We start from the raw sequence: 15,464 nt of genomic DNA on the forward strand, positions 1-15,464 counted from the left end.
GGGGACTGGAGGCTGAAAGAATCGTGCTGGAGCAAAGCTTGGAACAAAGGAGTGGCACATTCCCCCCTAAAAAAAGGTGCCTGTCAGAATTCAGTCCGGTTCTTAGTGCAGAAGCTACAAGGCTCGGCAGAACGACACAGAGACCCTCGTGTCTGAAACGCTGGGACTTTCAACAAAGAATCCTGTTGTATTTGGCCTTCTACCTGCAACCCCACTGAAGGGTGGCAGGTGCCCAGGACAAAGCATCGCAGTGCACTGGACACAAAGTCTGGGCATCACTTATTGCAGGTCCCCAGGCGGGTACAGCAGGGGAGAGCTGCCAGCCAGGCGGCCCTGGCCCAGGACTGCTCACAGGCTCCAGCAGAGCCGGGCCAGGCTGAGAGGCTTTACAAGTGGAGCTGCTTTGCAACTTCTAGCAAGCCAAGAACCGGTCCTCTGCCCCTTCGCAACCCAACCTCGCCCTCCCCCGGGCACGCTGAGGGTCCCGGAACCAGCTGAGGGTCCCCTCGGCTGGAGCACCCGGCGCCTGACAGGGAGGCTGCCCCAGGCCCGGGTCCCGCTTCCCTCCAGGGCCCAGACCCCGCCGGACTCGATCCCCTCCTGCCCGCTGCCTTTCGAGCCTCCGCGGCGGCTCACAGACACCAGCTCCTTTCTCTCCCCACCGCCCAGGCCCGGGGCCGGGGCCAGGCCCTGGCCCCGCCGCCACCACCGGCCCCGCCGCCACCACCAGCCCCACCGGCAGGCAGTCACCTCCCCGTTCCGTTACCTGGGCAACGCCGCAGCTCTCGCGAGAGCGCCCGGCGGAAGTTACGCAGCGTGCGTCAGGGGCACGCGATACAGGCGCGGGTATTCCGAACGGCCGGGCGGAAGGTGGGGGCTGCGGCCGGGCCGGGGGTCCCGGGAGCGCGGGGGGCGGTCAGGCCGGAGCGCGCAGGCTGGGGTCCCGGGTCCCCGAGGGTCCGGGCCGGGGCCCGTACTGGAGCGGGCGGGAGGTGTAGGGCATCACTGCGGCCGGGCCCCGAGTGCCCGTGAGCCCTCTGCCCGCGGTGCGGGGCCGCCGGTAGCGGCCTGGCTCGAGGCCTGAGGCGAAGCCCGGGCCTCCCGAGACCCCGGCGTTCCAGCCCCCTCACGGCGCGGCGGCCGGGCCCGGCCCGCTCTCCCTTGCAGGTAGGCGGTGGCACCATGCCCAAGGTAACGCTGAACGGCGTCACGGTGGATTTCCCCTTCCAGCCCTACAAGTGCCAGGAGGCCTACATGGCCAAGGTGCTCGAGTGCCTGCAGAAGGTGAGTGGTGCCGCTGCCCGCAGCCCCTGGCGGCGTTTGCGGCCTTGAACCGCACCAAAGGGGCCTCCCTGAAAGCAGGGGGATGTCACACTTCTAGTTCACTTTTAGTTGCCTGTATCCTGGCTTTTACAAGTCTTCTCTGCCTCTTGCTTGTCTTTTTACCTTGTTATGTAGCCATTAAAAGCTCAGAGTGTGTAAGCAGTGGTGGGGAGAGATGTGCATGGGGTGTTGGGGCTGAACTTGGGAAAAGAAAGAAAAGCAGGGTGAGTGGTCTGTGTGTGTGTGCAGGCTGGCCTTAGGCATAGCTGGGGTTTGGGTGTGCATTGGTAGTCCCTGGATTGTTAGTGTAATTCATCATTTTATCCATGACAGGATCATCTTGATGAGTATTGAATCAGGCTATGACTTCTACAAAAGTTACTGCCATTCTGGAGTTGGTTAACAGAGCTCCCTCATCCATGTTCCTCTGAGAGATCAAACCATCGTTGGGGAAGCTTTGGCTTTCCAGTGGCTCTGCCTTCCTCCATGGGCAGAGGCTTGGTTCCTGCTTGGTTCCTCCTTGTTTTAAAGTAGAGGTGTTGTGAGCCTATTTCATACAGAAGCTCTTCTCTTACACTTGAACATGAATTCATGAATTGTGGCAGCACAAGCTCAGCTGGTTGGTGGTTTTCCTGCACTTTCTGTGCCCTTCAACATCGCAACATCCAGTAGGATTAAACGTTTAAAAGTGCTTGGAGAATTTTCTGCCCAAGCTGTGATGTGGGATGGAGCTTCAGTTCTGAAGGAAAGTGGCAGCCTGTAATCTTGAGTCTGGTTTTTGGTTTTTGGTTTTTTTTTGCAATAACACCTGATATGTGGAGGTATTGTGTGCTGAAACGCCATGTGCTCTACTTGTGCCAAGAGTGGAGAATTCCTCTGCTAAATAAAGGATCGTAGCTGGCTCTGGGTTTTGGATTCAGCCTCACTAAGTCAGAGGCCCCTAAAAGTCACACGTTTCTAGCAGCTTTGTGAGAGGTGGGACTGTTTCTGTCCCCTGGAGATGTTACCAGGCAGCAATTGCTTTGTTGCTGAGGGAATCCAGTCCTGCACGGAGACCCATTCTAGCTGAATCTCCAACTTCCTCACTTTTTTCCCCTTTTCATTTTATTTCTCTTCAATGAAGAAGGTAAATGGCATTCTGGAGAGCCCTACAGGCACAGGAAAAACCCTCTGCCTGCTGTGTTCCACCCTGGCTTGGCGGGAGCACTTCAAAGACACCATCTCAGCCCGCAAGATCGCGCAGCGTATGAACGGGGTGGAGCTCTTCCCTGACAGGCCCCTGTCGTCCTGGGGCAACGCTGCCACAGATGCTGATATCTCAAGTAAGAACCAAGATTTCCATGTTTGGTAGGAATGATAACGTTTAATCTCTTTTTTAATATCTCTTTTTCCCCTTTCTTTCTTTCTTGTGAGAAGTATGTCACTGTGGAAGTCCTGGGGCCATTGTGTGGCAGCTGAAGCCCAGTTTGTCAATTTTAAAGATTTTTAAAAGCATTTGACATGTTTTTATTCTTTTTGGAGCATTAGAAACTCATTGAGCTCATTGTGTGTGTGAATAGTTAGATGACAGAAGCTCTTGCTATCTCTACGAGGCAAACTGTTACCATAGTACCAGCTGGGAAAGGATGTTAAGAATATCCCTAGTTCTTCTTTCCATGCTCATAATGTGTTTCTGCTTTGGTTTTTTTTTTCTCTTCTTTGTTTGGCAGCTTATTACACTGATGTTCCTAAAATAATTTATGCCTCCAGAACTCACTCACAACTCACACAGGTCATCAACGAATTAAAGAACACAGTTTACAGGTAAATATGAATTAGGAGAATGTTCCTATTCAAAGGAAAGGGGGAGAAACCCATCTTGTTTATTGTCTGAATTTATATGGATGAATGTGTTCCCAGCAGTGGCTCCTGCAGCTGGGAAGGGTGATGGGATCCTGGGCTCCATCAGCAGAGGGGTGGCAGCAGGGACAGGGAGGGGATTGTCCCTCTCTGCTCTGCCCTCCCCAGTTGGAGTCCTGTGTCCAGAGCTGGGGCCCAGCACAAGGAAGATGTGGGGCTGTTGGAGAGGGGTCAGAGGAGCCATTAAGATGCTCAGAGGGCTGGAGCAGCTCCCCTATGAAGAGAGGCTGAGGGAGCTGGGCTGGGTCAGGCTGGAGAAGAGAAGGCTGTGGGGGGACCTCATTGCAGCCTTCCAGTCCCTGAAGGGACCAGAGAAACAGGAGGGGAATCAGCTTGTTAAAGGGTAGAGACTGGCAGGACAAGGGGGATGGATTAAAGCTGAAGGAAGGAAGGGTTAAATTAGATATTAGGGGGAAGTTCTTTGCAGAGAGAGTGGAGAGGGGCTGGAACAGGCTGCCCAGAGAGGGGGTGGGTGCCCCATCCCTGGGGGTGTTCAAGGCCAGGTTGGATGGGGCCCTGGGCAGCCTTGTGTAGCTCCAGGCTGGAGGTTGGTGTTCCTGCCTGTGGCAGGGGGTTGGAGCTCTGCGACCCTTGGGGTCCCTTCCAACCCATCCCATTCTATGATTAAAAAATTGATATCCACTGTAATGTGGTTCTCTTAATGTGCATATATAGAATCTGGATCTTGTTGTCATTGGGTTTGGGGTTTTTTCATACTGAATTAATTCCTTGAATTTGGCCTTATTTTAGTTCTTTAATTCATGCATTTACTTCTAAAATTGCCTCCCCTCCCCTATTTTTTCCCTGGGGCACTTCAAGGCAGTGGGAAGCTTGAAGTTGAATCCCTTAGGCTGCTGTAAATCAATGAAGAACTTGTGGTTTTGCTATGCTAATGTCTGTCAGCTGCTGCTGTGCCAGTGTGACTGAGCTCCTTGGACAGCAGTAGTAACTTATTTACATGTTGCTTGTAAAGGTAGAGCCTTGTCATAAGCAAAACAAGGCATCAGAACTGTGCTCAGTGCTCTGGCTCTTCCTCTCTTACTCTCAAAATCACGTGGAGTGAAGGGTAAGAAGATGACAGCTCATTTGGCTGACCTGTCATAACAGAACCCATGTGTGGGTGATGAAAGCTGCTACTTATTACCTCCTGCTGCAGACTGCTGCTTGTTACTGCGTGCTGCTGCCAGGTGAAGTGCAGTGCCATCCAGCCACATAACAGGCTGTGTCTGATTCTGAGACTGAGTTTGGGCTCACCTGTTTCTCCTGAACCTTTTACTTCCTCTATCTGATACCCAACCTCAGCACACACAGCTGTGTTCTTCTTTCTTGCCTCATTTCTAACATCAGTGTTGTGTGTTCTGTTTGAACAGGCCCAAGGTATGTGTTTTGGGTTCCAGAGAGCAGCTCTGCATCAATCCTGAAGTGAAGCGACAGGAGAGCAACCACATGCAGGTGGGAACAGAGCCTTGAAAGCCTGTTCAGTGAGAACAGGAGGGGTGTTCTGGTGTATGGTGTGTAATTCTTAACTTGGATGTTGTTCAACTACTGGAGACTGTAAGGGGAGACAGCAGTTTTACCTGTGTTTCAAGGAATTGTCTAGTTTTGTGAGTGCAGAGTTTGATTCAGAGTCCCTGGTAGCGTTTTCCATCCAGAGAAGAATGTCATCATGAGAGTTCACAGTTTTCAGCTTACTTTCTGATCTTTCATTTACAATTTTCAAGTGCAGCAATAAATCCCAAATAGTGTTTCACTGATTGATTGACCTGTTATTTTTACAAGTAATATCAAAGGTTGTTTTGAAAAGTGTTAGTGGCAGCATATATTTCCTCTTGAGCATGAGGGTTGTGTGCTGCACAAACCAGAGCCTGACTAAAGGTGGAGAGACACACATGACTTTAAAACTGAAGAACTGTAATGAGCTTTTATTCCTTATCTGGTGTTACAGAAAACTAATGGCTCTTCACCCCTTGATGTGCTGTTCAGCCCTTGACAAGCTGTGCTGCTCTGGGCTGAGTTATCCTGTGTTTTACAGATCTACATGTGCCGAATGAAAGTGATGGCTCGTGCTTGTCACTTCTATAATAACGTGGAAGGTGAGTTTGCTGTGGAAGCAAAGTCCTATTTGGAGAGGGAGAGATTTGTTAGGAAGGGAGAGGGGGGTGTTCTTGGTGTTAACGTTTCATTCTTGAAGTACAATAGGAAGTGGGTGAGCAGAGTGATCACAACTCTGTGTGATACCTGTGCCTAAGCTTGTGGCTGTAATGTCATTTTTCACAGAAAAGAGTACAGAGAAAGAACTGATTGAATCAACCATGGATATTGAAGACCTAGTTAAAAATGGAAACAAGCACAGGTAAGTGATCCCCTTCGATCTTCCTCCCCTTAGTAGTGAAAATAGTGAGAACTCCTCCTCTGCTCACTTTTATTAATATCTAGGTATGGATTTGACATACACTGAAGTAGCAGAACAACGAGGAGAGCAAAGTGGAGCGGCCACAAACATTGCAGAGAAGGCTTCCAACAATATCATGTGTGCACTAAAGCCTTGACTTCTGTTACTGCAGTTTTTATCAGACAGCAGTTTGTTTGAAACCTTACTTGTGTAAAGATTGGATCAGATCAGAATCAGACTCCTGTTTGAGCAGAGGCTGCCAATATCTGACATGACAAATGATGTCATGGTGTTGGTGCAGGTTGAAAAGCACAAGGTGACAGAGATAAAATAGTCTACTGCAGCATTTACTTGTAGCCTGAGGGGGTGAGACGACAATGCAGTAAAGGATGCTGCTTTTTCTCCTTTAATTTATTTTTTGCTTTGTGAGCTGCACAGCTAGGTATTATTTTCTCCACTTCTTTTCATGTCTGTGAATAGAGCTAACCTCTGCCCTTAAATTAAATGTGCTGGTTTCAACTGCTTAAGAAGTTGGTTAGAAACCCTTATGAGTACAGAGTGAGTATGTGACTGCACTCTTAATGTTTCCTGCAACTATTACTTTATAGTTTGTTCCACTTCTGTTTTCTAACCAGGGCTTGCCCATATTACCTCTCTCGAAGCCTGAAGCAGCAAGCAGATATTATTTTTATGCCTTACAACTACTTACTAGACTCAAAGGTAACACATGTCTTTGCTTTTAAATCTAACTGATCTTCATTTATCTTGTACTGGCTTTTGGTGGGTAAGCTGTGAAGAGCTGACACATACAACATAATGCACTGAGTTGTTATCCCCCAAAACTAATCAAAACCTAGTTCACATTCAGAGCCACACAGGATGCCCTTTTGTGCTTCTCTCTGTAAAGTTCTTTCCTACAGTTAAGAAGTATTTTTTCTCTTTTGTTTTGTTTGAGGTCCTGCTGCATTAATAGAATAAGCTTTGCAGAATGTGATGCCCATAGTGGTGTTCACCTGCTGAATACAAATCCTCAGTTGCATTCCATGCAATATTTTTCTTGTGTCTTCTGAGATATTGTTTGTTTCTGCAGCCAGCTAGTTGATTTCTAGAACAAGGAAACTTTTTCAGTAGAGATTGGACATCCCTCTTGGAAAGAAATGTGTTAAGAAAGCTCTTGCAATAAATTGTCCATACTTCATGGAGAGACAACGAAACCTTTGAATGCTCTGAGGAAGAAAATCTGCTGACATCTTCATGCAATGTGGAGTAATTAATGAGTTGTAGTAAAAAAAAATGAAAGAGTAAAAGACAAAATATTTAATAAATTTAAAAATAAAATTAAATTTAAATAAAATGTCTGACACCTTAAGGAAAGAAATGATGTAATCTGGTACCATTGGGGATGTTTTCAGAGCATCCACTTCTTGCAAAGAGCATAAACTTGTAAAAACAAGGCAGATCCCATTCATTTGCACCCTGCTCCTCCCAGATTCCTACTGACACAAATAGCATATCCTTGTGTCGTACAACTGTGGGGATTTTTCTTCATGATGATACTGGTTGTAACCTCCAGAAACTCTGACATGATGCATTTTACCTGCCTGCACTTCCATAGAAGGCAAGTCCCTGGTTTTTATCTTCAGTAGCCACAGCAGTGACTGCCCTGTTGTTCATTTGCTTTAGAAAACAACACTCAACATACATGAAAACCCAAATGTGTTTCATGAGCCAGTTTCTCAGTCAAGGAAACGTGTGTTTCTGTGACCTTGTTGTCCATTCCATCACTGTCCTCTTCATCTTTCAGAGCCGGAGAGCGCACAACTTAGACCTGAAGGGCACTGTGGTGATACTGGATGAAGCTCACAACGTGGTGAGTTGTTTCTGGTCTGGTCCCACTTTTCAAACTTCATTCAAAGAGAAGAACAGCCCCGTGCCCTATTACAGTCTGTAAAATCTGAACTGGCTGTTTCAGTTGCTACTACTCACTAGCATTAATATTTCTTGTTTCCATGTCAGTTAAAGCTTTGTGATTTAATTAATGGTCCTTTGCTGCTAATTGTGACTTTCTGTGAAGTGGTAGTTTCATCCTGAGGGGTGGATCTTGACGTTTGACAGCTCCAAATAAGGGTGTAAGAAGTCATTAAGACCCAGCTGCATCAGCTGTCCAAGTGCAGTAGATGGCAAATGTGACTCTTGTAAGACTTCCAAGTCTTCCTCATAGAGGAAAAGAGGAGAAAAAAAAAACCACACTGCATTATGCCATCTTCCTCTTAATTGGCTCAAAACTGCAGCCCTTTGCCTAAATAATGAAATGCAAATGAGGGTTTGAAGTATGTCTCTTTGTAGCACACGAACAAGCTCCCTGTGGGATTTCTGCTCTGCAGCTGCAGAGTTGCTTATCCCATTGCATGGTGTTTGTTCAAGAAACAGGCCACGGGAGGGTGTGCTGTGTTTGAGGAGAGAGAGTTGCAGGGCTGTGTACAGTCTGTGTTCCTTTCATCAGAACATCCTCTCTTTTTTTTTTTTTTTTGTTTTAGTGGAAATCCAGTCTTATTTGTTTGGGTTTTGGTTGCTTCCTTCCCCCTCCCCTGCCCTTGTAGTGTTTTAAAAATATTCATTCATGCCTCCATGCAGAAATTAAGCAGAATCTAATCTAGATCTGCTCATTTTGCAATAGTTCTGTTCCAGGTTACTATGTGGAAATCTACTAATTACTCTGAAAGCAGATTGGCTTCTTTCTGATGAGATAGTTTACGCATGCAGCTAGTTCAGCCTTTTTTTTTTCTCTGTAACTTATTTCTTCATAGCTGTTGCAGTCACATTTTTGTGTGGGTTAATCCTTACTATTTCTCTTCATTCCTCAGGGAAGGTGGTGGTTTTCATGAATGAAATATTTGTGGCAGGGCAATATGTGACTAACTTTTTGTGATCATTGTTTATCAAACTTACTGGTTTGAGTGTTCAAACCATTCATTCTTTTTTTTAATAGAAAGTTAGTACATTTTCTTCCTTCTCTATTTGTTCTGGCATACATTTTTGCCCAAACTTTACATATGAGTATATATTTTACTACTTTTGGGGGGGCTTTTGTGGGGTTTTGGTTATGGGGTTGGTTTATGTCTTCCCCTCCTCTTTTCCTCCATGCCCCCATATCTGAACACAAGATCATGAGGTGCAAAGACCCTGTCCTCCTGTGAGGAAATACAGGGATTAGTCTTTCTTGAGAGGGACCAGGAAGTATTCCTTCTTCTGAAGGACAAATTGACTATATAGCTAAAAAAACTTGCTACTGGGACCCTTTGTCACTAGGCAGCAAGCTATTTGGCAACTGAGTGGGAGAAACAACAGGCTATCAAGACACCAGTGGGTTGCTGGGAACACTGAGAGTGCAGAGGAGGTGACACCTATTAAAAACAAAAGGGATGTTAAGGATGGCAGTGATTTGCTGCTAGGTGGGAGTGATAGAATGTTAGGAATGTGAAAGGCAAAGGTTTTCAGCAAATATTGGTTCTACCCTTCAGAAAAAGACACACCTAGCAATAGCCAAAGTCTTCAGGTGTTTATACTGTGTCCTCTGCTCTGAACTGGAGATCAGGAATGAAATCCAGCCTGGTCATTTGGACTCCAGCATCTATGAAACAGCCTCAGCAAATAGCACACAGTGCAGCACAAATAATGCTCCTGTTCTTTCGTATTTTAGGAGAAGTTGTGTGAGGAATCATCTTCTTTTGACTTGACACCCTATGATTTGGCTTCAGCAATGGATGCTCTAAATGTTGTGCTGGAAGAACAAGCCAAAGTTGTTCAACAGAATGAAATAAATGCTGAATTCAACATGGAGTTGGCAAGTTCAGGTGTGTTGACAACCACAAACCACTGATTCACTGAGATCATAGGGTGCCACTACCAAGAAACTTCTTCCTAATAGTTTCTGGAAAACTTGCTCTCATTAGTAGATAAATTATTAGATAAATTATTGTTAATTACTAATCAGTGCCAGGCAAACATGAAACGATTTCACCAAAGAATATGACATGAGAGGTCATGAAAGAGAACTGTGAGTAGAATACAGAAGATGTCTTTTCATCTACACAGTTCTAGCCTTCATACCCATAATTCTGGAAAGGACAAAGAGCCAGAGAGGATGTTTTGTGTCTTTCATTCTCAAATCTTTCCTTCCTTCAACAGGACTGAACATGGAACTGGAAGATATAGCAAAGATAAAGAGTAAGGTTATTTTTTCTTTCTGTGTGGTGTTGAAAATTGCTGTTGAAACAGTTTCAGAAAGTCAGTGAGTAGAAATCAGGTTCATGGAGCAGTTCTGGAGCCATTGCACATAATTGAAAACGTATGGAAGCTTGTGGTCTCTTCTTCCAGAGATGTGTGGAATGCTTTGATACACTTTTCTCCCAAGATGGGGAGGAATTTTTGTAGGTGAATGTGTCGTGCCCTTTTTTGCTAGAAGTTCTTGTCTCCTAATCCTGCCAGTGTGCTGGAAATGCATTAGTTGCATCACACTGCTGGAAGAACAGGATCCTACGTAAGCTTTAGAGCAAGAGCTTTAGATCTCAAGTTTATAAAGCATTTCCAAGAACAACATTTCTCATGCATGTAGAAGAGGTTAACATTTAACCTACAGCTGCATTTCCTAAGAGCATCACAGGCTTCATCTGAGAATTGAGGGCACAGAAGTTCTTGAAGTTGAATATGGATATTTAGAGATGCTATCTAGGAATTTGGTTTTGATCACTTTGTTTATAGAATCAAGGAGACAGCTAGGTGGCTGTCTTTGGTAACAGCCTTTGTAATGAACTACATCTGGAAAAAGAGGTTTAGGTATGTCCCAGAAGTGGGGGTTTGTGAACCCTGATGTTATTTTCTTTTTTCCCCCCTCTCTGTTCTCTTTACAGAAATTCTCCTTCAGCTGGAAAGTGCTATTGATGCAGTGGAGCTGCCACCAACTGGTACAGGAATCACCAAAGAGGGAAGGTAAATTTCTTCTCATGAATGTGTTTACATGTTAAAAATACAGCAAACTCTTTGTAGACCCTGGTGAAACTGGGGCAGCAGTTAGGATTGGTAATGGCTGATAGGGTTGGTGCTACTGTTCTAGTATCTGGGACTAGTATTTCTTCAAGGTTTTGGGTTTCCTTAAAACCCCTTTCTGTATTAATCATTATTTCTGGTGGAACTCCTAAAGTGCTTCAAGGATGGAAGATCCCATGCTCTGTGTGTGCCTGTCAGGTACTCTGAACTGGAAGCAGCTCTTCACTGTGCTGCTTTCAGGTTTGTGCCATGATTTAAGTGGGGTACTAGTGCTGCAGTGATTTGGTTTCAGACACCTCGGAGCTCTCCAAGTCTATTTCTAAACTGATGCATGTTGTATGTTGTAAAGAGAGTCATGGAAATGGTGTGCAAAGCTGTTTCTAAACTCTTACGTATTGAGTGTTGTGGAGAAGTCATGGAAGATGAGAACTGTGTCAGGATGCTTTGTGTCATGTCAATATTCCCTGCTGTCTCCATCACTAAATACATATTTGATTCCAGACCATGTTTTGCTATTTAATGATGAAACTCTTGTTATAAAAGTAGCACTAATTGCATCCATGTGATTATCTACAGCATTTACCCATTTGTGCTTTTTCTTTGTAAATTGCAGCTACATCTTTGATCTGTTTGCAGAGGCCCAAATAACATTCCAGACCAAATCCTCCCTCTTGGAGTCACTGGAGCAGATTTTACAGTTTCTTTCAGGCCGTAAGTGTAACTTACTGAAATGATTATTTCACCCAGACTGTTCTCTGCAGTGTTAGTAACTGGAAGTTTACGTTGATCGGGGAGAGGAGGAGGAAGGAAGGAAGGAGGATCATAAAGGAGGAGGAAGGCTTCATTGTTTTGATTTAAATTCTAGAACTGTTAAGCCAAAGTCTGACCCTGTGGGCCTCTGTCTTTTTATGAAGACTTTTTGTAAGGTCCCCTACTGAGAAATGTCTTGTGTCTGTTCGTGTAACAGGACTAGTTTTAAGAACTGCTTTGTGTTGACCTGAATGTGTACTTACAGTGGTTTTGCACACTTCTCCAAAACCAGAATTGTGGGGTGGAGCTTGATGACATTTTGCTGATGGCACTTGTTTCTCCTCTGGTCATTCTGGACAGGAATGTTGGGAATAACATAATCAGGGGAAAAAAAAATACATCTAGTTAAGCTTCTAAATTTACTGCCTATCAGCATCTTGCTCTTCACTTGCTCCTCAGCAAGAAAAAAGTTTCCAACTTCATGTGCTGAGAAAATTACGTAGTTCTTACTAGCAGACTCTTCAGTGAAAGCATTAGGGAGAGCAGGTCTGCTCCATGGAGACTGGAATATAGAGACTGTCAGTTCTCCAAGCACATCCTCTGAGAACCCACCTGTCCCCCCTGCCCCCAATTCCCCCTTCCCAGCATGTTTCTCATCATCAATCTATGTCATAGTCTCTTCAACTGTTCTCTTCTAGTCACTTTTAAGCATCCTAGAAGCTTGGAGGTGATGTAAAGGGCTGTCTGCAGCTATAGCAAAAGTTCCTTTTGCCTCAGCAGAACAGGAGTCAGTTCTCTATTCTTTTTTTCCACCAGACTGACATAAGTTGTGCAAGCTTTTGAAAAACTAACCAAACAGTGTAAGCAAGCTTATCTTTCCCTTAACTATTTCCTTTCCAAGCTCTAATGCAGAGCCTTAAGAAGTTTGTGACTGTCTCACATCAGAGCTTCCCAATGTGTCAGAGACAAAACATTTCCTTTGGAATGACAGTGTTACACTTCTCCTTGCAACCTGAAATAACTTCCTTGTTTCAGACAACATTTACAAGTTCCTGTGCTCAGGGTTGTGTTGCTCAGGTAAGGTGGATGTATGTTTGTGCTGTAGAAGTAATCATGCACTATTCTCTCTAGGTACTGGGATATTTGTCAATACAGCTGGATTGCATAAGCTCTCAGATATTATCCAGGTAAATAATTAACACTGCTTCTCTATACACCTGGAGGGTAGAAGAGTTTGTTTTGAAAGGTAAAAGAGTTTGTTTTAAAGGTGTGGAAAGACATTGGAACTATTTTATTCTTGATTGTGTGGACAGTTGTGCAGTGATGGAAGCCTGTGGGGTTTTAGGGGAAAGCTGCTGCCTAATGGGGTGATCTACTTTGATTTTTACCCAGCTTGTGCTTTTATAGCTTTAATGTCCCTTTTTGGTGATGCTCTATTTAAAATTTGTCTTTAGATGGAGCTGGGTTATTGAGCTGTTCACTTTTTAACTGCAGTGTTTGGGAATTGAGACCTTCTCAGGAAATAACAGGACAGGCTAAGGAAAAAAGGAAGGAAAAGATAAATTTAACTGTGGGGTCTTTTCCTATTTATTAAATCAAGGGCTCTACTAAATAAAAATCCTTTTAGTGCCACAGGAACGGAGTCTGATGCTTGTGGTATCCATATGGTGTTGTCAGTTTTATTAAACATTTGTTTGAAAAACCTGGGCCCCTTAGAAGGTACAGTTGGGTTTATGACCTGACCTTCAACTTCTGGTTTCCCTCTCAAGTTGGCTAAAGCTCTAATATTCGTGAGTGATACTCATGAGTAGGGTAATGTTTGAACTTTATGCTCTCCAAACAAAATACCATCTTAGCTGTAGTGTTAGGTATTGGACAATCTGCTGAGGCTTGAGGTTGAGTTCCCTGTGTTCCCAGAACTTCATGTTTTACTGAGGTGTCAGGTTGGATTAGACCTTTTCCTGACAGCAAAATAAGACCTTTACTTACCAAATACTCCTGGGGATTTTTTTAGATCAAAAAGTTCTGTCCCCTCATCTTTAGTGGGTACATGATATTAATGATGATGACTTCATGTGCATTAATAATTACTTCTCTGTTACTGATTGGTGGTTTTTTTGTATTAAGATCAGATAGTGATGCAAGAAATTCCCTGACGTTAGAGACTGTTGTGGCTGGCACTGTTCAACCTCTGTAGTCCTCTGGTTTTGTTCTACTTGCTGGTAGTCTGCCTAATAGTTTAGCTGAGCTGCCAGGCTTTTTCAGAAACCCCTCACATCACAGATCTGCTGGAAAATCTGCTGCTTACAAGTGGGATCTGTGTTTGGAGGAAGCACAGGAGTGTCAAATGTGTGATAAAATGGAAACACAAGGAGGAGGAGAGTAAAATCTGCCTTGAGAGCCAAAAAAACCCCCACAACTCAACAGCAATCCCTTTAACCAGAAAAGGGACTTACTTCTCTGGCCAGCTCTGCATATGGCAGTGTCACACGAACTTTTTTCCTTCCTTGATATTGCTGCTTATTTCCAGGATGCTTGTTAGAAGATGTGCAATGAGATTCTCTTCTGTCTGGGTGCAGTACCAACTGTTTATTACAGTTTTCCTTTTTTTACTGAAGGATTTATACTTTTCCTACTTACCTTGCCCTTTACCTGAGATTATTACTGCTTAGAGTTTTTAGCATCCCTTGTAAGTAAACTAGGAGGGATTAAATAATCTAGATCTAAACTTAGTTCAGGTGTGTTTTATCTATGTATCAACATCTCCTGACAACATTCCTGTTGTTTCCCTGCTGATTGCTAGAAAAATCTTAGAAAGAGGAAGTTTGAATTGCTGGGTATTATTGCTTTTCACCAAAGAATTTACTTACTCTCTTAGATTAGTTGTGAGTTCTCTTCTGAAATAGGAATTTAATAGGAAAAGGATAATCCTTATCATTGAGATTTTTCCTAGAAATCATTATTAGATGCTTGTCAGCCAACAGTCAGCTGAAGTCAACCTGGTGATTCCTACAGATGATGCAATTCTCTTAGAACTTTCTGTGCCTGCTTGATCTAGTAGCAGTGTAGGAAGTCATACTGCACCACACAATAACACCCTGGATAAAAAAGTGAGGAAACATTGAAACTTTGTGGACCTGCATGATAAAGAAGTTATCTAGCTGTACTCTGAGCAGTCCTGGGAGGTTTGTGATACTGAACTCGACTGCATGGATGTTTCTGAGGGTGTCTTTGCAGTGACATGCACAATATTTTATTTTTACAGGAGCAGTTCAAAAAGCTTTGTGTGTTCTGATGCAGTAGGAGCAATTTGCCTACTGATGCCAAAACAGTTTGCACTGAGAGGTGTGTGCTGCTGCCCTTCTGGGAGGAAAGTGAGGTCTGCTTAATTCAGATTGCTTTCCCAGGGTTTCAAAGCTGAGGGATGAGACATGATGGTTTTTTATTGTATATTTTTAAGTGGGACTAGGTCACAGTTAGTCTTTTTTGGGTAAACACAGTGCTTTCTTGTTACAGAGCCTTGTCTTCAAGAGTTAATTTATAACCAGCTTGTTTTTATTAATAAATATTTTCCTTCCTTTTAGAAAAATATTTATTAAAATCTTTTTTTGTACTCCCTATCCTTGGCTGTTTTTCAGAAGTTCATATTTCCAGGAATTGTACTTTTTTTTTTTTCCTGACTGTGGGAGAACATCTTTCTTGTTGCAATAGCTAATATTCATATGATCTTAGATAATTCCCTTTAAATGTCTGAAGAAATTTTGTTTAGAAAAATTAACAGGAGCTCTAAATATTTGAGAACCACAGCTGTTTTCACTGGAGTTGCACTGGAATGCCATGTGTTTGAAAGAGCATCATCCTTAGTCGTAAGAGATCACGTATAAGGAAGAGGAAGAACCATAACTCCTGTGCAGAACAGTTAGAGAAGTATTTCACCTTCCCTGTGAAGAGAGGCTGGGGGAGCTGGGCTGGGTCAGCCTGGAGAAGAGAAGGCTGTGGGGGGACCTCACTGCAGCCTTCCAATCCCTGAAGGGAGCAGAGAAACAGGAGGGGA

General features: G+C 44.2%; 1 protein-coding gene across 1 annotated transcript in view; it reads left to right on the forward strand.

The window, feature by feature from the left end:
- Positions 1 to 1,182: 1,182 nt before the first annotated feature.
- RTEL1 (regulator of telomere elongation helicase 1) overlaps positions 1,183 to 15,464 on the forward strand; it is a gene marked incomplete at both ends in the record, with an annotated part of 50,219 nt that continues 35,937 nt past the window's right edge. The window contains 13 exons of the mRNA XM_084271572.1: positions 1,183 to 1,284; positions 2,447 to 2,645; positions 3,033 to 3,126; positions 4,593 to 4,674; positions 5,255 to 5,315; positions 5,500 to 5,575; positions 6,250 to 6,334; positions 7,419 to 7,484; positions 9,315 to 9,468; positions 9,803 to 9,841; positions 10,525 to 10,603; positions 11,274 to 11,371; positions 12,542 to 12,597. Coding sequence (XP_084127698.1) covers positions 1,183 to 1,284; positions 2,447 to 2,645; positions 3,033 to 3,126; positions 4,593 to 4,674; positions 5,255 to 5,315; positions 5,500 to 5,575; positions 6,250 to 6,334; positions 7,419 to 7,484; positions 9,315 to 9,468; positions 9,803 to 9,841; positions 10,525 to 10,603; positions 11,274 to 11,371; positions 12,542 to 12,597 — 1,191 coding nt within the window. The remainder of the gene's footprint in view (positions 1,285 to 2,446; positions 2,646 to 3,032; positions 3,127 to 4,592; positions 4,675 to 5,254; positions 5,316 to 5,499; positions 5,576 to 6,249; positions 6,335 to 7,418; positions 7,485 to 9,314; positions 9,469 to 9,802; positions 9,842 to 10,524; positions 10,604 to 11,273; positions 11,372 to 12,541; positions 12,598 to 15,464) is intronic.

Source organism: Gallinula chloropus (genome assembly GCF_964237585.1).
Source record: "Gallinula chloropus genome assembly, chromosome: 16".
NCBI lineage: Eukaryota > Metazoa > Chordata > Aves > Gruiformes > Rallidae > Gallinula > Gallinula chloropus.